This window comes from Anopheles coustani, chromosome 2 (genome assembly GCF_943734705.1).
Source record: "Anopheles coustani chromosome 2, idAnoCousDA_361_x.2, whole genome shotgun sequence".
NCBI lineage: Eukaryota > Metazoa > Arthropoda > Insecta > Diptera > Culicidae > Anopheles > Anopheles coustani.
This window is the reverse complement of record NC_071289.1, coordinates 23,672,771-23,695,817: the sequence shown is the minus strand read 5'-3', so window position 1 is coordinate 23,695,817 and position 23,047 is coordinate 23,672,771. Positions and strand designations below refer to the sequence as shown.

The 23,047-nt window shown below is 44.5% G+C and overlaps 1 protein-coding gene across 1 annotated transcript in view; it reads right to left on the bottom strand.

Annotated features, from left to right (window-relative positions):
* The window catches only part of LOC131264113 (uncharacterized), a 72,237-nt gene that overhangs the window by 44,206 nt on the left and 4,984 nt on the right, over positions 1-23,047 (bottom strand). The window contains exon 3 of the mRNA XM_058266402.1: positions 14,030-15,070. Coding sequence (XP_058122385.1) covers positions 14,030-15,070 — 1,041 coding nt within the window. The remainder of the gene's footprint in view (positions 1-14,029; positions 15,071-23,047) is intronic.

Here is a 23,047-nt window from a genome sequence, read left to right as displayed (position 1 = left end):
CCGGTACACTTTCCCGACGACAAGGTGTTTATCAAATGTACGGAATCGTTGGTAGTGACGGCTAACTGTAAGCCAGCATTCTCCCCCGTACGCTGATGACGGATTGGCAGGCGGAAAAGCCGCTTACAAAAAAAGGGGTTGATTTTGCTGGCTTCCCCCGAAAGTCTACCGGCGGAATGTCACCCTCAACCGAATCCCGGCGTCCTCGCGTCATCTGCCGGCACCGGGAAATATCCACCAACACATGGTACCGGAGGTCGGAAAATATGATTGATATTGAATTAAAACACGTTGTTGCCGTCCACAGCAGGCTGTTGCCGTTCGGCACCTTATGTTGCTGTGTGACCCCTCTGAATTTCCACCCTGCAAGAAAGCACACACACACACACACACGCAAACACCTGCACGTTTTGCTCGCCTCGGTACGACTTTTTGGGGGATGATTTTTCCACAAATATTTAACCACACTCAACAGCGGGAATACACAATACAAATCCCCCACCGATGAGGGAGTACATGAATCGGGAGGAGACCATTCAATTTCGCCTGCCATTGAAGCCAGCACAGAAAAGGACAATGCGCTCCCGGTGGGTTGGAAAAATTATTGCACCTTCCAGTGGACGTCGAAGCGGCGCCTGTCATGGGCAGAAAGTTCGTCCCGGAATCATTGTTTGGCGAGTCCGGTGCAAGGTACAAACACGACCATCCCGGGGGCCTCGAATGGATAATTTATTTAATTATACCGTTGGTGTGTAATCTAATGAATCAAGGATCTAACGCCGCCTTTTTTGAGGGGAGAGATTCGATTTTTCGATAAACCCATCCCGAACGATGAGCCGTGGCGAAATGCTAACCGCATTTTCGCGCACTGCACGGGGCCATTTTCCGGGAAGAAAAGTGGCTGGGTATCGAAGCGGTAAGTGGAATGCGCGCTTTGGAAGGACGTGGTTAGAATAAATATGAGGTAAAAGTTTCGCAAATTTCATTTCTCTTGTCAATAAAACGGTTCGTTCATTAAACAGCGCGGTATGAAAACGGTACATTTCGGTGTTTGAATATCGATTAAATTGGGATATTTAAATGGGTTTAAACAGCAAACAGCAGCGGGTATACAAAGCGGATAGAAAATAGTCATGCTCTTTGCAAAAAGTCTTTGATTGAATTTATTTTAATGGTGGCTCAGTTCAAACCAATACAGTAGGTATCATTCGTTTTTGTGTACTAAGTTTTTTGTAAAACTAACAAAATATTTGTTAAATCATACCTTTCACTGGAATTTTTAACTACATACAGAACATTAAAACAACAAAAACAGGCACAGTGCTGCACGATACACTAGCTAGTAGAGTATCAAGTACATCGAATATTCATCCAGAAACATACACTCCGTTAGCTTCCAAATCGAGCGCGACCCACGAGTTTACGCACGGTTACTTGTTCACTGGAAATATCATAATTTAACAGACAGAGTGCGGATAGACTCCCCCATTCACCGGCTGCAGGAGCAAAAACTAATGCAGCAGCCACGCCTTAATGTCTCCGAGCATAAACCTTCCTTCTTTATGCGCTCCACCAAATCGAGCGATCGTTTTCGTTACCCCCTTTCGCCCTGTGTCGATGAAAAGCAAACTCGTTCTCCACCGTTGGGGAGAATTCAACCCTTTTTTAGGTCCTTTTCAGCTGCCCGGCCCGGTACCGGTCCTTAACGATATACCAGGGGGAAATGTGGATGTAAATTTTGCTCCAGGCATAGGAGCGGTTTACTGCCACTAGGCTTAGTTCGATCGGCATCGAATCAATGTGTGCGTGTACCGTCGCTGTAGGTTTGTTTGGCGTTTCTGTTGAGGTCAGTTGAGAAATTTCACGGGACAAAGGCAATGTAACACAACTTCAATAGTACATAGAAATTACATGATATTGTAACTCAGTCGGGAAGAAAGGTTTTTAGAGGAAACATGAACCGATCGGGCCAAAGCCACAGATTATTTGCACATGTACAGTTTCCTTTACCTTGCAGCCATTTTAATGCTTTTCAAAACAACATATAATCTGTTATTATCGATTAAATAGGAATATACTTAAAACAGTTTCTTACGTCCTTGAACTGTGTTTTTATAAAAGACTTTACGATTTAATTTCACGTTGATGGTGTTTTTTAGATGTAAACAAACATTATTTTAAACTCAACTAATTTTACCACATAACGAAGGATAGTGAACAGCAAAGTCCTTTTACATTGGATACAAAGTCCGTAAAAAGGATACAAAAAAAAACCTCATATAATCTAAAACCAAAACAAAACTTAACTATACATAACTTTTGAAGTTGTTCACAATACTCGGATTGGCCATTTTAAATTTTTTGTTACGTTAAGCCAATACAAGTGGTGATTGGGGATGGATGAAAATTTATGATTTCGAAAAGCTACGAATGAAGTACAATTGCACCTTATTTTTCGATGCTGTGATGAGTTGCTTCGTCAGGCCAAGACTGCTCAGCGGTTGTAGCGCCACATAAGTAAATAAGTAAGTGATGAGTTGCTTAGATAATTTACAATTGTAAAAAAATTAGTCAATTTAGACAGAGGCGAAATTGAACACGTTTATGAAGCTTGAATAATATTTTGGTCATAAATGTATTGTGCTGAAGTTCACCGATAAAGCAACAGGTGTTTGATTCCCTTTTTATCATTGTTTGAATCTTTCAGAGAAATTATTCTCGAACAAGAAAAATCTGCTGGCGGACAACTTGAATATTACAATAAACATCGAACATTAAAAATGTGTGTCAACGTTCGAGTCGCGAATTAGCTTCGTTGAACTCTACGCGAAAACGGAAGGAAACATCTGATACACATGTTCGGAAAAATACAATGCGATTGATATGATATCGGACAGTATTACTACCACTGATTCGAAAAGTTGAATGAACTAGAACTTAAATGAACTAGAATTTTTTTATTTGAATAATGTAGGCTACCATATCACTGCAAGCATGCATAAACATTTAGTTAAAGCCCGGTGATTTAACAAAACTGAATGCAGTAAACAAAACAAAAAATGGATTTAAAAACTGTTAAATTCAACCACTTAATTCTTTAAAATATGTCCCAACGAACGCAGATTTAATTCGCTTTCATTGCCTTACGATTGGTTCGATTTTGTTCGAATGTGAGGTGTTTTCCGGGCAGTAGGAAAACGGTATTTCTTACCAAATTGAACGGCGAACAACACAGCAGCAGCGCCCTTAAGCTATGGACAACAACGCTTCCAAACAAACCTACGCGATTTTGCCGAGAAAAGGTGGCTCCAAATCGAATTTCTTTTGTTCCGAAATGAAATTCAATCCAATCGTTCTCACCCGACGCAACCGATTCGCACAGCCACACTCACCTCAGAAAAGCGGGAGCGGGATCCTTTCTTTCGGCGCTTTTCTGGCGGTACCTACACCACACCATTGCGCCTGCAACGCCCGTGCCCGAAAGCTTTTGTCCTTGAAGAAACGTGGGGTGAAATGGAACCAAGATGATTCAATGAAAAAGAAAGCGATGGTGCGGTCTTGGAGCATCATTACCGAAACCGCCATCAGGGGGATGGCAAGAAACGGGAGGACCTTCACCGAGAGGACTTCAAGGCGATTCAGGAACATCAATTTCACAAACGGGCAACCGACGCTGGGTGGAAAAGCTAGAACTCCTAGCTGCTGCACACGCAACACAAACACAATCTAGGAGGGAAAACAAAAACACACGCAGCCCGGGCTTTTGAAGGACGGAACCCACGGGGTGAGATCTGTGGCGTGAAGGTAAATACACTCACCTTCCTGCCTCGAACACGCTGAGCCTCACGCAGACGCAGGCCAAAGTTGCCAGACGACCGTTTGATGTCGTTCGCAGACTAAACAAATGCCCTGCGGGCGTGGGTTGGCTATCACGGTCCTGGCAGCTTGCGGAAAACACTTTACCAACCAAGCGGAGGAGTGCGGCAGTGGTTCGTTGATTTGATGGCGACAAGTTAAAGATCCATCCGGAGGGTTTTATTTTATTTCTTTCACTTCTTTCTCCCCGTCGATATCAAGAAACTGTTCGGGATAATACCAGCAGGGAAGATGGTTGCTGATGTAATGTTTTTTTTTTTTTTGTTCGGGGTTTTGCGCAAACATCGGTAGGCACTTTGTCACTTGGAGTGGGTTACGCTAATCCGTCTTGGATGATTTTGCACTGCGCTTAAGTCCTTCCAAAATGCGAGAAGAATTTCGGTATACAGTAAATCGACAAGACATTTCAATTATATTTTAAGCTTAAGTCAGGGTTCGGCTCAGCCGAATAACCGAGGACTTCATGTTCAAACAAAGTTCCTAAGAATGCAACATGTCTTACAATATTCGAGAAAAATATAACATAATCCAGCGTGTGATGCGCATGTCAATAACGCACCGGAAAGTATTAGGACACCAAACTTTCTTCCGTAGATACTCGAACATTTGAAAGAACACTTTTATTAAAATTCCAAATTAAAAAAAGAATGCGCGCAAATACCTCACGAACATTCTGGTCGATTCATAGCGTTCATGCTTGATGGTTTTATTCCCAATTTTTGTTTGATGATTCCCCTCGTGAAGCTTAAAAAGAAACTGTCTCATAAATCTACGATGCAAAGCAAATGAATTTTTTTCGTGCGAAAGTGCAAAAGAAATACGGGAAAGACGAACAGCTCCTCAATCAAAGGTCCATTCAGATCTGTTTTCCCCAATTGATGCTTGTAGCTGAAGTAGTAGAAGCAATGTTTGTCATCTCAAGATATTCAGTGAATTAAATATAAAGTTAACAACCTCTTGGTACACTAAAATAACATAATTCACCTATACGGCCAACAACTAGTATCGTAATTAAGCAAAGAAAATTTTCAAAATGAGGTGACCGGGTTACTCCAAAAGAATAATTAAGTTTAACAACTTAAGAAACGCAACAGGTGCTTGGTTTCGCCAGATTAGCCAGGAAAACCTAAACTCTTAACAATAGGAAAACTAAAATTATCAGTATCGTACAAGAATAATCATGGTGATCAGTTGGTTACATAGAATAACACATTCATTCGATCAGATTGAGGTAGATTGGAATGTCGAAACAATGATTATGCAAAGATTTGCTTTGCGACTTGATGAAGATACTTCTGTTGATAGCTCAAGGGGTATTTAGCTTAAGTCAACGTTCTTTAAGTATGGATAGCACTATCATCAAAAGCTACGGTAAAGTATAACAATTACTCATTTTGAATTTTTTAATTTCATCCGAACTAATTTGCAACCAGTGTCACATTTTAAGAAATTCAGTAACTGTCAAAGTAACGAATGGACAGTGAAAGAAAGAAAAGGCACATTCAATCAGAATGGTCGAGGTACTCCAATATCACCTATCGCAAACAAACTCCGCTGAAATTGGAGACGAGAAGAGTGCTCTTGTTGAACATCTTTAAGGGCTTCCAAATCCTTCCCCGACTCGATTGCTATGTTTTCGCCGTAAAGCAGGGGAGTTGCGAAACCTTCGTTCAACAGCGACTGCATAAGCCGGCATTAAGACGATCGATAATGATATGTCACCACCTCCACCCATCATGTTGCCGGCATGGGATTGCAAGAAGAATCCTCTTGCTGGCTCAATGTACGAGGTGGCATTTTGCAGTTCGCATTCTTCTTCCGCCGGGAAAGTGGCGCTCGGGTTGAAAGTCGATCTGAAGCGAACCGGGAAATTCATTCCACTTCGTTGTAACATTGGCATTCCCTTCCTTTGTGCCTTTGTGCAGGAGATTTAGGAACAAATGCAACATTCATAAGTGGCCCCTAGAACTATCCCTCGGCTGGCATGGGTCTCGGGAGGACAGACATCAGTGTTACTGCAGTACGGTTCACAGTCGAATCGGATCCTTCGTTTCCGTGCTTCCCTCCGAAAGAAACACACTGCACGTCGAGTCAATCTTTTCCCCGCTAAGCACTGGTTTGAGACGGTGTCAAAAACTTCCGGAAAATCTCCACCTGTCGTGCAACGGAGGGCGAAACCATCCGTTAACTTTCACATGTCGCTCAATTTCTCGTGACCGAGTTTAGCCAACTTTACACCCGATCCACCTTTAAGGCTGGGAGAGTCCGGAGTCCGGATGGATTTTGCAAAAACCGCCCGAGTTGACCCTCGGGAACCACGGGGTTGGATTTCGCTCTACAACACGGAGCGTTCCATTATTTATCCATTGCGCATTTCCAATTCCCCAACCGTGTCGCGGCAAGGACTCACTACTTCAATGTTGCAATCCACCGACGTGGAGGCGGTTTTTCCTGTACGTGTGGTGCTTGATGGTGACCATGGGTTGGCAGTTGGTCCGCGTCGCTTCCACCCAACCCCGAACGCCTTGCACCCCCCTTACCATGTGGAGTGAAAAATCAACAACAGCGAACGAGAGAAGACAGCCCTCCGGAAAGGGTGGGAAAATTTGCGATCGCATGTTCGGTGACAATTTCGATTACAGCAAACGACGCAGGTACTCTCTACGTGGTTTTGGTCCTCCACTCCACTTCTCTTTGGGTGATGTAGAGTGCCCTGGTCGGAAGCAACGAAATTATTCAGGCATTCGTTACCATGGCGCACACAAAGATGACTGCTGGAGCAAGCGGTCGACTAAGTATCCTTTTCGCCGCCAATCGGTGGGAGGAGGGGGAGGGAAAAAACTTTCACAACATAATGGCTGAACGTCTAGCCGGTTTGCCTTCAATTTGATAAGAAACCGAAGAAAAGCCCCTCCGGTACGGTAAGGTACCGTACCTGCGCACGTCCCGCAGAGCACAAATTTCGGGGCATTTTCCGACCGAAAGGCCACCGGAGGGTTAGCCGAAAGGAAAAACCCTTGCGCACGTGGAATGTCGGGAGGGTTCATTGAACTGCCGGTAAGAGAAAGAAGTGGTATATAATAAACTCTTACTGTTGTATTGCTTTCTTGATGAGAAGGGGGGAAGGAAGCAAGAAACCGAGCGGAAACGAAGATAACATGCAGGCTGTTGCTGAAAGCGACCAAAAGTAGGCTCTTGAGTCCTCCCTTGTGCCTTCACCTAATGGATGGCCCGGTGAGTCTGGTACATAATTGGTAAGATAACAGGAAAGCCGATGAAAAACGGGCCCAAAGTAAATAAACAAGAATCGAACCAAGAAGCTGGGGCCTCATTTTCGCTCGCAAAGGATCCACAAGATCGGTTCGGAACCGAAATGCCATTTGAGGGTTTGGGCTACCGTCATTTTTAACAGTCTCTAAAATAATACCAACAAACCTTTAGGAAAGCCTTTTAATTAGAATATCATGTAAAGTTCCTTCCCAAAAATATTATAAATAAAGCTTCAAGCATGTCGTGTTGTAGCTCGTAAATTGAATAAAATAATTAGTTGCACAAGTGTTTCTCGTGTAACGAGCAACCGGTAATGAAAAGCAATCGACGAAACTCGTAATCAATCTTGCCAGAACTTCTTTCATAACGTCAACCATGACGTTGAGTAATCGAAGAAGGGAACGTCACGCGAACCGTGAGGCATTTCTGCTGGCAATTAGTGAAATATTACATTCCCATTTGCCGCCTGCATCGCTGGGCCAGACCAACATCTTGTGGCATTTCAAAGATAGAGATATTCAAAAACATGGCGAAACGAACGGCACGAAATTCGGTGGCGGCGTTCCCGATTTTGGACCGCGCAGGATGTAATCGAAACATAACTCATAGCTCACATCATCGGCTCAAAGTGGATCATCCATGACAGGCTGAGAGGTGGGAGGAAAGGGGAAGCGGGGCGCTCCGCAGCGCAGACATGCCCTGGGTCTGGCAAATTGGTCCCTTTCCCGAGCGGTGCCAAAAAATCCCGTGACAGTGATGTACGACTCTCGCCGGCGAGCTCGTTTGCATTAATAAGATGTCTACACAACAATAAACGAATATGTCATACCATCAATTACGCCGCTCGTTCGCAGCTTAAGCCGACGGAGCAGGTCGGGCTCCGGCGGTGGTCCGCTTCCGGTGGCAAGAGGACCGGATCCGTGATGGTGGCCACATGAAAATCCAGGTGTACGCCAGCTTAGCTCATGCTTCGTAGTTCATCACGATGTGTCACCCCTGGCCGGGATTTGGCAGTATGCCAGCGTTGGCAACTCATCAACTGTCAGCTCCGCAGGTGGATCGATTTCACGTTTGTGTATCGGTTAAGGCGACCTCATTTTCCTATTGAGCATTCCCGGTGGGACAATTTTATGGCAATGTCTAGCACATCGGGAAAGTTACAAAAGACAAACCTAATACCATTCAGAAATTTACAGTTCCGAGATTCCACAGATCGTTTCCTCTCAATAACCAATAACATCCAAACCGACTTCTATGCATGTTAAATCTGCGGTAACCATTCTAAGTGAACAGTCTTTTTAAACGCCTGTTCTCTAGCTCTCTGCTTTCTAACGAAAACACCAGATTTTTCCGATGAGTTTGTGTAAGCAAAAAACCGGTCGAAAAACCCCACCGTAGCATAAAACGACCCTTCTCTGAGGCAGAAATGCTCTTAGCTGTCGGCAACCGAGAGGATCCTTGTCAGCAGATTGCAACCGTACCGCTCCCGAGCGTTTACCATTAATTGCTAATTGGACTAATTGATTAGAGTCACACATTGTGAGTGCATCGCGTCGGTTCGCTGCAACGACGACCGCTTTTCCTTTCGATTCGATCACTAACAAAAGCGAGCCACCAGCATCGCTCGCCGACGATTGCAGCGTACAAATTTGTGTCAATATCGCCGATGGCAGCGCAACGGCAGTCGCATTCCGACGAACTGTTGAACTTTTCAATTTTGTATGTTTTTTATGCTATTTTATGGCATAGCGCTAGCGAGCGGTAAAAGATAGAACGGTTGCGCTGGCGCAAACTTTTCAATGCATAGACAGGAACAATCAATAACATAAATGCAATCAAATCAACTGTCGGCACAGTTTTGGCACGTTGATTTGATATAATCTGCTTTTTAAACTCTTTAAAAATCGAAAATCGTAAATAAACCGTAGCTAACTCTCAGAAGATACTATCATTTAATAATATTATTTGATTAAATTAACAGATTTGAAATTTATATTGAAACGCTCTTATGGGTCATTTGCATTTTAGCATAATTAATTAACGTTTTTAATTGTTAATTAACGGTAAAACATAAGTTTTTGCTTCTAAACCAGGGGTCGGCAAAGTGCGGCCCGCGGGCCAAATCCGGCCAAATGATTTTATCCGGCCCGTAAGAATATTTAGGTGCTTTATACTAAAAACCCATTCCAAATTTTTAAAGGATTTGTTCACGATGTCAGGTTTATTTTCTTCCTAAAAATGAAGATGATAATTGTTTAACGAGGTGTTCCTGTTATATGTTTATCGATAACATTTTGAATGTTTTATCTTTTACCACTTTTTATGCAACTTTGCTTTTTAGAAAGTTCCACTCTCCATTACAAAGGGTATTACTTTGAAAACATTGAAGCATCGTTTAAAGTATCCGGCCCGCGCCTTCGGTTTCTCTTTAATCATCTGGCCCTTTTTGAAAAACGTGTGCCAATCCCTGTTCTAAACGCACATGCGGTATTAACTCACCCCGGAAGTTCTTAACATCTTAAGACAGGATTCATCATATAAGACATAATTAATATCAAATCTTTAAAATCTTTATTACTTTTAAGAATAGTGGCTTTTTAACAATTGTTCTAAATGTAAGTTTTGTACAGAAAGACTGTAAAATTTCCCATATAATCGCCCTATTTTCTCCTTATCCTCTCTTTATCTTCATTAGTCAATTTTAATCTGGAACAAATACTTTCCTAACGTTCAATGCAGAACCGTATGAACACGCCAGGCTTAGTAAACTACCACACAATTTGAAGGGTTAAGAAGTCTCGCATCACGTACCTACACATTCGGTCGACTGAGTAGTATTAATTCTACCGGCAATGAATTTTCCCCGAAACGGCACGCCGCACTTGGAAGTCTTTCGCATGGAAGTCTTAGCTCCCCTTCAGTTGCGAACGCTGCTAATCTCTTTCCGAACGCCCCCGCGACAATGCCGAACCGACTCAAACCGCCGTCGTTCCCGGTGTCGTAATCCTTGTTTTCGGCTGCGTCCCGCCGAAGACGCTCCGGAAAAGCGCGCGAGACATGGCGAAATAAATTAAGTTGCATAATTAATTAGTCTCTTTACCGGGGGGGGGGGGGGGGGGGGGGGGGGGGGGGGGGGGGGGCAGCTGTCAGTAAATCCAGCGCCGGCCGTGTTTTTGGCAATTGGCGTCCGCACCGGTGTCGGTGTGGTTGTGTGTGAGTGTGCGCTGCGCGTGCCCCAAGGGGCCGCGGCTTTCGCTTGGGAAAACTTCCCGATCCGGTCGGGTCCGTGAATTGGCGTTAATTTCGCCTCCGCCCAGGTACGGTGTGTTTACGTCCAGTCGACCAGTGTCCCTGGTCCAGAGCGAGGGATTATTTTTGAAGCCAAAAATTCGCTAGAAAAAGGAAACATGCGCACAATTCAACATAATTAGAGAGGCCTTCAGGCGGGATGGGAGGCCCGATGCGACGCAGCACATTACGGCACAGAAATTAGAAGCACCATTCCATCACTCGCTCGACGTAAATTGTACCGAGGCGCTGACGAGTTGTCAAGTCGCATCAAAAGTTTAATGGATTTCATCCACTTGCCACACTCCTTCTCGATCGTTCTCGCGCAAAAACCTTCGCACCGAGGAGGCGTATTCCGCTGCGTTCTACCTTCCGAAACTATGCGACTGCCCGGATGAATGGCTGGATGAATATGCAAATTTGTCTGCAGCCAGCGCTGAAACAATGGCTCGATCCGACCTGGCGAACTGCCGGCACCACCTTGACCGTTTCTTAGCTCGGAGCGCACGGATGGCGAGATGACGCCAGATCTGGTGCAAATTTTAAGTGGATTTATGGCGATGCAGCCCAAACCACGAGCAACCCTCCATTCCGAGCGACTCTAAGCGAGGGCAGATTAGGTAAATTATGGTTCACTCCAGCATGTGGGAGGCGACCGGGGGCGAGGACGAGTTTTATTAGCGAATCGTCGAAATGACCGCTAATACCGTTCCGGAGCTCGTTTGGCGAAAGATGCGGGAAAGATGCCACCGACGGTAAACGTGACTGCAACGTGCAAAAGACTCTACGCCGCTCTAGGGGAGGCTACGGAAAAGAGCAACCGGTTCAATTGCGAATGCAAAACAACATAAACTTATGCATGAAACCGACCGTACCTTTGCTGCTTTGGTGAGCAATTTTATCGGCCAGTATTATGGCGACATAAAAGCAATATTTCGTAATTGAAACCCCCGTAATAAAAATCGTTCGTGACGTTTGTTAAAAGAGCTGCAAGCAAATGTTGCATGTTCAAAAGTATAAAAGATTCCTTCAACATCGTAATCGGTGCCAACGTCAAAGCAAATATGATGCACGAAAGTCAACAACATGACAGTAAAAATGTTCGAATACACAGCGAAGAAAAACTTCCAAAGCTAACAGCAATATTTATCCAATCTCAATAAACAGACCTGTGAAGCGGCGACTCCAAAAGCTAGCCGGAAAATAAATACCAACGTCCACCCGCCCCCCTCCCCTGTCTTGGCTACCTTCCTTATTCCGGTTCCGAAATCGAATGATACTTAATTATGAAAAGCCGGTGACGTATTAAACGAAAACAAACGATCATCGATGCGGTCCTCTGCTTGGTTCCACAGCTCGGTTTGTTTTGATTCGTATCGCGCTCGGAAAAATACCATATCGTATATGCTGGGAATAGAAAACAGAGCATCTTTCCACCAGCTTCGGAACGGATCCGGCAACCGAGTCGGTCGAATTGGACCGAAATTGGAAGAACAAACCGAAACCGAGGCGGATGAAAAATAAAGAATTTTCCACCCGAATGCAATGCTGGAGGGAAAAGTCGGGGGGGCGCTGGAGAGAAGGTCAATCGGTACAGTACGCGCGTATTCCCCGCCCGTATCCCGGGAGGAGGATATGAAAGATGGTCGCAAAAGTAGCGAGCCGGAGGAGAGGGAAGAGCGAAATGAAAAATTGATAGAAAGAAAACGAGCTCAGGAAGCTGCTGGAAAAGTTAAATAGCAGACGAAATTTCACAAGAAAAAGACTTGGCACAAAAAGAGGAAAGCATCAGTCCCACACCGGGCAGGGCGGAAGTATCGTCGAACGGGGTTTCCTTTTCCATAAAAAAAGGGAAATAGGAAAAACAATCTTCTCCGATTCGTTTCGTTTGCAATTTGCGTAGCGAGGTGGAACGGGAAGTGCCAAAATACACAACGCAACGGGAAGATAGAAAAAATAAATGCAAATCCAACCGACCGACCCAGCCTGAGCCGGGGTTCGAGCAGCTCGGAATGCTACGACCGGCGAACGGAACGGCGAAAGAAATAAAATATCGGCCAAGCTAGGAGCAGCCGAGGCCACCGTTTGATAATAATTGAAACGCTTCACTTCCCAGCATCACCGGGCCAAGGCAGCATAATTGCGCGGGTGCGTAAGACGAGGTTCGACCCCGGCCCCCGGGGATAAGTGCGTTCGTGCGCAACGAGAAAAACCCGGCCACCACGGGTGCGTCTTCTGGGAAGCGCCCCGGCCGCACCGGGCGGAATTGATGGATAATTCTAGATAAATCTCGTCACCGAAGAACTGGAGTGCGATGGAAGGAGGAGTCGAAGGAATGAAAACACAAGATGCGCCCAAAGCAACCGCCTTTGAGCAATGTGTCTCAATCAATCTGCGGACAAACCCTCGAACCGAACGAACCGTGACGTGGTGGTATTACCGGAGCACGATACCATTAGCCGGCTTTATTTACATAGTCATTTACATACCTGTCCGCGAATTTCTAGGATCTGCTACAACATTCCAATTCGTTGCCAGATCGCATCGAAATCGACACTTGTCACTCGGCGGAGAAGCTGAGGGTTCAACAAAATGTCACCTGCTGACGAGCGTGGGATGTTCAAATCAAACCGATATTTTCAATCATAAACCGGAAGCAGCAGTAATTAGACCTCTAGAGAAGCTCCAATAAGTTGACGAAAATACAAAAAGGAAAAAGCGTCGTGTTTTAGAATGACGAATCCACATGAAACTTTTCATGGCGTAAACATCTTACAATCTAGCTTTTGTAGTGTAATTTCGTAGTGTATTAATTAATTTGGCTTCGTTTAATTAGTTTTTGAGTTTAAAATTAAATTTCCTACTTTTAAATTATCTTTTCAAATAAGTAGAATATACTGTTACTAAGAAATTTATAAATATTTGCATTGTAACTTGGGAAAATTAATATCAGATTTAACAACAAACGAGATTTAAAATGTTCCATTCAAACGAAATTCGAAGCAAAATGAGATAAATGTGTTTCTCCCAAGGAGAGTTACTTAAAAATACTGTCCTGATTTCATATTTGTCAAAAACCACCATGCGAATGACTGAACACGCTTATAGTACAATGGAAACAAACACGTTCATCGATGATTTTCAACGGAAACGCTCGACGTGTTTAATTTCGGTTAAGTGAAAAGTTTGCTTTTAGTGTTTTATCGATTTTTATGTGCAGTCTAAAGTCTTCTGTTTCAAAAATGTGTTATTTATCAAGACAGCTGTAGAGAACTTCCTGCTCATAAAACTTTAAGAACCCATGTTCATGAGCAGGTTAAGAAAGAATATCGCAGGAAAGAACAAGGTAAATAAGAAAACTTGCGCAACAATATAATTTAGAAATACATTAATAAGGATCATTTCTTGCCAGACTTTGTGTGCTCTCCTAGATTGTCGTAATTATACATAAATTCTGTCTCTTTTGCAAACTTAGTCGTCCATTGTTACTATAGAAGATAAATACATTGTGTCACAATGCGGCGAAGAAAAGTGAGGCACACTGTCACAGCAGGAAACAATTCAAAGTATTAAAAACGAGAACGAAACAACTCACCGGTAGTTCAGCGCATTCCGGATGTTGTACTCCCGGAAGGAACCATTCCGCATCGACCGTTCCAGCTCGAAGCGATCCAGTTGCGAAACGCGCTTCCGAACGTTGCCGCATTCCCGCTGCTTCTGCCGGCGAAGACCGCCGCCACTTCCGGGCGCCTTCACGTGCCCCTCGCCCGTTCCCATCCCCGTATCACTGCCTACACCCAAAGGCATGCCATCGCCATCCCCAACACGAAGCTTATCATGGGTAGCACTCACATCGGACCCCTGCTGCTGCTCCCGCTGCCGGTGGCCCTCACTTGCAGTGTTCTCCAAACCCTCACTACTACCACCGACCCCACCACCACCATAAGCTCCATTTGGAGGAACGCGCTCGTCCCCGGCACTCGCCCCCACACTTCGATCCCACGCCGTGTCCCGCCGGGCGCCACTTTCGTGAGCGCGCTCCACACCTTTCTCGGCGGACTGGCCGGAAACCGACGAGCCGGGAAGTCCATATCCGTGGCCGGAATCCTTTAACTGCTGCTGCTGCTGCTGCTGCTGCTGCTGGAACCGCTCGGAGTCATCCCAAGAATCCGTCAGGTTCGTATCGGTATCGTTGGTGAGCAGCGTGATTTCCATCGAGTTGGAAATGACGCCCGTTCCCACGGTCCCGCCGACCGGTTCGTCACCTTCCGGAGGCGGGAAGCTGCCGACGGTCGTCGTTCGTTCGTGGCCCATGGGCGACTGCCTGCGGTATCGGGCCGCTTCCCCGTTCTCCTCCCCGTTCTCGTCCTCATCTCCACTCGCCGTCAGCCGGCGCAGATAGCGCACGATCAAATGCTCTAGCGTGGCCCGCAGCGAGCTTCGTTTGTCCTTCGCCAGGGAACGGGCGACCACGATGGTTGAACCATCGTCGGGCTGAGCCGAGCTCGGGTGCGATTCACCTTCCAGCATTTCCTTTTCGTGATTGCGCCGCAGCGTGGCCAGAAAGCGCCGCCCCGCTTCCGTTTCTTCCAGTATCAGCTTGTCCACCTTTTGTGACGCGAACGGATGGGCGACACTGCAGTGGAGACGGGATGGAAATAAAGAGAGAGAAATTATGTAGAAGATACGAGAAAGATTGCGTGTCAGAGCTGCAACACAGATGCAAATGGGAGACAAATGAGAAAAAGAACACAATTAATACCTTTCAGGGATTCTTAACCTCATCAGTTTAGTACAGTTTTTAAAATTTTAATTGACATTTCCGAGCCAACAGCCCTCACTACAAATATCTTGCCAAGCAAATATGTACTTCAATTTAAATTGTGTTTGGTAAAAAATTGTTAGAAATAAAAAATAACGATTAAAAGCTATGCTAACTGGTATCAGTTAAAGACAACGTATAAAGAGTATAAATATGTTAATAAAACGTTAAAACTATCTAAACATTCTCATAGTTTAACCCCAAGTTATCATTTCCCAGCACAGTGGTTATTAATAAATAAAATTCTAAATAATGATTGGTTGATAAAAAAAATCTTAAAATTGTTTCATTTAGGTGTCGTTTCTGTAAAGGCAAATGTTGGATGTCGCAATAATTTATATCAAATTATTTTTTTTAAAGTTCAAAAAAGTAAAAGCAATTGATCTTAAACAATAAATTCACGCTTCGGATAAAATATTGCCTCCCGTAAGATATATGACCAAATCCCAATTTGAAAGACAATTTGCACACACAAAAAGGAACCTTCAAACAAACCGAAAACGAAAACATCACAACCCAACCCAGCACAAACTATGGCCAAGAAAGTGCGGCCAAGAGTTGGACATATGTTGCAAACGATTTTTGCTCTTCTCATTTCACCCAAGGTAGAGGTTTGCGAAAAAAAAGGGGGGACACGGACAAAGCATGGAACTCGTTCTACAATGTGCCCAAAAGGACAGCTAGCTAGAGCTTGTGGATCCGGAGGGACACGCTTGACTTTCGGTGACACTTTCAACAACGTTTTCCCTTGCCTCAGCATTTTCGCACGCCCTTTCGGAGGAACTCTCATTCGTTGGCCATGGAGCGCGTTGGAATAAAAACACCGACCCTTGGGGGACGAGTGCAGCATACCGTCGGGGAAAACTTTCGTCGAGCTAGAAAGTTTTCCCTCCTTCGCAGCCCAAAGGTCCGAAACCGTACGGTAGCAGCATCAGTTACGCTGGTGATAATGTCGTGTTTAAAGTGTTAACTGGTCAAAGGCAACAGCGTTGGGCACTGCTGCCGAGCACGGTAAGATGTTAAGAGCACTGCTGTCCACCTCGAATGCTCCGCCCCACCATTTCTGCTGCCCCAGCCGTGTCGCAGGACACAGCGGAACTAGGTCAGTGCAGTGTTTGCATTTTCCCGTTGACAAGCATTCTCACCCGAGGCGGCGAGCGGCGTTTTTCTACCGGGGGCACTTTCAGCAATGTGCTGCATAAGTTTGAATAATGAGATTATTCCGAGCGGCAGTATTGCAGTTCCATTTCCAACTTTTCATTGAGATTAGCGCGGGAGGATATTGTTTACGAGTGCGAGCTAGCACGTACTCCATTAAAAGTATAAGTTAAGACTTTCCCAGATCTGGTGAGACCTGAGGAGACTTTCGAACAAAGGGAGTTAACTGATTTTTATTCTGTGCCATCAAAGAGCGAAGCGTGTGTAAATGAAAATAGACACATAAAAACAAACAAACTAATCTATGAACCTTTCCATCTCTCCGAATTTAACCTTTAGACATCGTTTGTGTTAAAAAAATACAGTGTTTTTGATTTAAAGCAACCAACTTTCTCCTTCCTTAATCAACGATCGAAAATGCGCACAAGATACATAAACAATTGCCAAGAATTTGATTGTGAAAAACATGTTTGCCTGAAAAACATAACTGAAAATTCTACTAATGATTCCTTACACAATGAACATCATGCTGGCATACCCAACAAATTTACTCCGCAACCTGAACTTGTTCCAGAACTTTATAAGTAACTTTTAATAATCCTGCGTATCGAAAATGTTATCACTTGTAGCATAACGGACCAGAGAATATCAACAGCCATGGAACCTTTTTTCAACAACAAATTTTCCCTAAATAAACAAAGCTTTGAACTTATTATGTTGGTTGTTATTTGTTTCAGTATAGAGGATAGCCGTAGGACTTAGCGTGCAATTTAAATTTATATAAACTCTGCGCGTTACTCTAATGGTTAAATCCTTTCATTATTCATTGGCCAATTGTCAGCCAGGGCATTAAGTTGTTTTAACATACAGAAATGGAACTGTCATTAAAAACACTTATATATAAACAGTTTTTGAAAATTTGGAAAATTTAGAACTGTGTTCAACTGACAAAAATCTCGGAAAACTAGGGCTAAGGGAGATGACTTTGCTTTTACCATAAAGACATAGAAATTCATTTCTTCCATGTTTACGTTGTTTGCAGAAATATGAATTATGCCAAATTGTGAAATTATGGAACATAAATTGGCTTCTTGCTGTTTCGAAGAAACATATCACATTTATATTCACTGCTCATGCACTCCGCTACGGCAGAGAAAATTGTTGACTCAGAAGTTCTTCTCAAACTTCCCCATTCGAGGCAAATCAGCTCGTCATTTTGTAACATTATCCCAAAAACCCCCTGACGGAATGAAGACAAATAATAAAACTCGCCAAAATTAATAAATGTCAACAGCGTGGACACGGCCACAGGATAACCTCCTTCACCGTTATACATTGCTGCGAACCCCCCACTCCACTTCCACCTTCACCTCGTGCCACATTTATCCCACAAAACGTGCCTCATTTGTGCTCGGGCACATTGTACCGCTTAATGAACAACTTTATCAAACTGCTGTGTAACTTTCGCCTATTTTTCACCCATCATATCGCAGTTCACCTCTTGCTCGTGCGCAGCTTCCTCACGCCCGGCGGGCGGTGGGGTTCCTGCATTCATCGGTGGGAGCATAATTTTATGATTTTATTATTTGCTACCGCTCGGAAAGCCGGACGCAAAACAGCCGCCTCGCCGGCCTGGACGATGATGAAGTTACTTTACGAGCTCATTGTAATACCGGTCCGACTTGGCAAGCAAACTAAAACCACGTTCAACACCCTCAGCCCACCACCAACCACCAGCCGAAGGATACGAAACGGACGATGTGAAAGGTTCCACCGTGCGTAGCTTGGTCAGTCCCGGTTGGGTCCCGGTCGGCCCCTGCTGGCCTACAATTAACTCCCACCTGACTTCGGCCACCGGGATCCAGCGCCGAAAAAGAGGCTTTTCGACGTTAAGCCGAAAACAATCAGAGGAGTAATTAATTTATTCCACCGTAAGCCACCCACCGATGGTGACGACGACAACGAGTTCGCCGAAACCGGACCAACAGCCTACACAGTCATCATCATCATGTTCATCAACAACAGCATCATCAGAGTAACGTTTCCGGGGGTGGAGGGAGTGAGGATACACACAAATGAATCTCGATACGGGCGGCCAAAGGACTTCCTGACCGGGACCGGCGGTTTTTCTCTGCCGCAGAAGCGTTTAGCGAACCTCCAGCCAGCGGGATTACTAACTTTCCAAACCGCGCCCTCTGGCGTTGCACTCGGGCATTACTGATGAGGTATCACAAAATATTTGCAAACTGTATGGAGGGAGCGAGGTTTATGTTTTTCCATTTCTCAACGGCAGCGGAAAAACAACAAGTTCCGTTGATTCCAGTACGTGAACATTCCCGGGGCCGATGTTTTGGCCCCGACCATTCCAAAACATCTCCCTAGCGTACACCTACACGTGACCCTCGCTGAGGTTACGTCGGTAGATGAGGATGCGCAAAGTTTTCCACACTAGACAGGCACACACGGGCACGGAAAAACATCCAACGAACGGTGGCACACGGCTTGCTTTCGGCCACTAGTACATATTTTTTCCCGACCGTACAGTGCGCAGTTTCGTAACTGGGTCAGAACATATTTCAGGCACAACTCCGCACCGGACACTCCCGGGTAGCCTCCGCGGGGCAGAGGAGGTTCCACTGTAAAGTTGATTCCCGTGTGAAAACGTCCCCGGTCCCGAACCGACCATTGTGTCCGAAGCCGATTTTCGTCGGTCCGATGGCGTAACTCTTTCTACAAGTCCTCATCCTCATTGCCTACTCTTAGCTGGATCTTTCTACCGACAATCCAACGAAAGGTACCTCAACGTTTGTTAGTTTAGGAGACAGTAGGGTAATATGCACGGGACGGATACAATTCCAATAAACTAAACTAATGTAATTTGTTCATTGGCATGTGCAATAATATCGTGTGAACTTCAACGATCTACATGAAAATTTAACACAGCAAATAGAACCCCCAGCTGGTGTTATATGCCCAAACATATTTTGGGCAGAACAGACCGGTACATAGATTTGGGAAAACACTGAAGTAATCCTAACTTTCTCAAAATGGTGCTGTCTCAATGAAATTAACACAAAGTTGTACGTAAAAGATTAATTTTCGATATTTTGTATAGAATCATATTGAGCAAAACAACTTTTGAAGGCCATATGGAAAATAGTGCTCTTAAGTATTTATGTTTTAGAAGCAATCGGAGAATTTTAATGTCGTCTTGATATTGTTTCGGTAGTGGAGTAGAGTAAAAAATGTGATGTAGTTTTCTTCAATGAACAGCAGGAAATAAATGTTTTTCGTTGAACTCCACATTGCCCCACATTACCCTACACATTTTACTTTGCGGTCTCATCCAAAGAGACTCGGCACGTTTGACACTAAAGAGCGTCATTTGACGAAATGTGCCTCGGCTGCGGGTTGGAAGAAAAGATGGCCCGGACTTCTCCAAGGAAGCGCCCTCCGCTCGGGAAGGGATATTCAAATGTGTGGGTGCGGCCGCGTGTGTGTGTATGTGTGTATGTGTATATATGTCGGAGGATTTTGATGCGTTTCGTGCATAACAAAGCCGAACGCGTTCCGTTCCGTTTGGTTTTCATTGGATGTACGTGATTTGAATAAAGGCCCACAATCCTTGTGACACGGAAAATAACCATACACCCCCCCCCCCCCTCCTCTCCCTCTCTCCTTGCTTCACCAACACAATCGTCCCGCCGGACACCGCCGGCAGGAAAAACAAAGCCCAACATCACTACTCTGTCTGAGTGAAACGTGACGGGTATTTGTCCCAGCTCCCTCACGAGTCCCCACCCCCCATGAGGAGGGAAGACTGAAAACAGACTCCGTTTCCAAAAGAAAGCAACCGGAATTCCGTCACGTCCGCGGATGATTTTCCTTTTTTCTTTTTGTTGCACAATTTCCCCAACTTCACCGCTCGAGTCCACGGGGACGCTTTCGTTAACGAAAAAGAGAAAAAAAGTACTTCCGCCAGCGGGATGAGCTTTTCCTAGCGCTAGGCCTAGGAAAAAATTCTTTACGTAACAACAACACATGTTCCGCCCAACGCCACCCTGGGCGGCACACATTCGATTGACATTCCAAGCGAGCAACGCTCGCCGACGTTCGGGTGCATAAATTGGAAGAATCAAAATATATCCACCATCCATGGAACGTTCGCGTCGACCGCCGCACAGGAATATCAACGGAAATAGCTTAAATGGACGACTGCCTTCAAATACGACCGCGCACGTGGATGTCGGTGTGTTTTGAGGGAAATTTATGCAAGAAAAAGGGTGATTATTACATAGCCCATACGTGTGTGGGAGCTCAATTTCTATTATTTTGAATAGAACACACTAACCACTGGCAGATAAGTTAAGTAAACAGTAATAACATTGTATAATTGTACAAAAAATGACTGGTTTTTATTAGCTTTTTTTTTCTAAAGTGATGTTTACCTTTTGTACAGCGACGAGAAAATTGACAGTAAGCGTTTCGAACCTTCCAATCATAATAACCTCAATTGTTAAGACATAAAGAAGTTATTTATGATATAAAGGACAATTTGAACACGATTAAACTTGTCTGCTAAGAGATGAAAATTCTTCTTTAAGCAAATTAGTTCGATGCTATTTATACATCATTAATTATGTCCTGCATCGTGATTATATAAAGCATCCAGATTATTATATATTATGGTTTTTGATGATATTTTTTCGATCCTTGCACCTTTAAATAACTTTCCCTGTAGCTTTAATCGATGGGATGAGCATCAGTTATCCATAATAACGCTTCTTGATAATAAGGTTTCTATTATGATTTGTTTTTCTTACTTTATGTTTATCAGCTTTTACTCCACTTTTTTGCTGGACTTGGATTAATAAATTTAACAGACCCAAAATCGCATCAAAGCTGCATGGTTACTGAGTTAAATATTATTATTAGATTTTTATTACAATTCAAATATACAAATATAAATGCCGATGGTAATATCGCCATTGTCAATTAAGATCAATCGTATTAAGGTTTTATCCATCCAAAACAATCCTCTCAAAATTAGCCCGGTTCTCAAAAGTTCACAGCCTTGGCAAAACTGATTTTTCCTTGGATTCTTGGATAGGAACTGCTAATACCGAATGAAACGTTTTAAGGTTTCCTGCCTAATTGAATTATTTCAATATTACCTAATTGAAAATTTCTTCGTAACAGCCAGTGTTGGTGGTTGCCGTGGAAAGAATAAGAAAAAAAAAGCGCCAATCCGAAGGATTCTACTTATTTCAATTAAACTTTCTCCACAACTACTCGCTACTTGGACGTAGGACACCGACTGAGCAAAAGAATCCCATGATGCTGGGAGCTAAGGAACTAATTTTGCGCCCGCATCCTCCCCCCCCCCCCCCCCCCCCACACACACACACACACACACACAACCACAATCTCCCTCAACTTCCTTGGCGGTCGAAAGACGAAGAAATGTACGAAGTAATTACACACTCGACGGATGCCAGCAGTCGAAGAAGCAGCAGCAACAAAAGATTCTGACTGACGCTCCGTAGCGTTTGTCGCTTGACTAAAAGGAAGGTTTTCAAGGTTTTTGGGTTATGGATTGTTTTTCATTGTTGGTTATTTTTTTCCTCACCCGCCAAGAAATAGTTGTTTCGCGCATCAACCATTTTTTCCACGTCAATTATTCGCGGAACCGTCTTCGCCAACGGCGTGATAAACCTTTATCACCATCCATTATAAGACACATTTTCCTTCGCCCAGCATCCGCCCAACGCGCTCGAAGATGGGCGAAAAGCAAGAACTTTCCCTACGCCCAAGCGCGATGTCGCCACAGTTTCAACAACGTCAGTGCAAATTTCATTTGACTAAGTTCGCTGGAAATGGATGACGGAAAGCGCACGGAGTGAAAACTAGTGCGCGCAAAGTAACAACAAAAAAAACGACGGTAATATCAAATTAGGAAAAACGGGAAAACTTTGGCCTCGGTAGCTATTTTTCAACACAAACACACACAAAGTGACAGCTACAAAGAGAGCGAGAGAGAAAGAACACTGAGCCGTTGCGAAGAAAGGATGCAAACAGAACATTGTCGGACACAGCGCGAACAAGGTGTCGTGTCGAGTGTCGGGGTACAATGCTTTTCCTCGCTTTTCTTCCGCTACATCTTAGCAGCGATATGGGAGTTGGGCGTCGCTCGCACAACCCAACCGGGTCAAGGTCTAGTCGTCGAGCGAGTGACGGCAACAACATAAGGATCGTTCAAGAACCCTCCCCGCCAGACGAGGCAAGGGGCACGCGACGTTCAAGAAAATATGTTTTCCTTCCGTGCTCGCCGTCGTGTCACATGACGGTGCCGTGGGACGGTAATCCCACGCCTCAAACGCCACCGGTTGACATCGAGCATGGGGCATGGAGCTGTGTGTCAAAGCTATGGCGCGACCATGATTTTATCGCGAGCGAAAGGATTTGTTCGCTGGTGCAACATACCGCCACTTGTGCCATGCATACTTAAACCATGTAAGAGTATTCATTTAATGCGCACACAGTACACAGCACACCTGAGCACCGTGAAGCACAGTTATTCTCATTAGTTTACAAAAGATTAACTTTGAATCAAAGATCCAACTATTTGAAGTT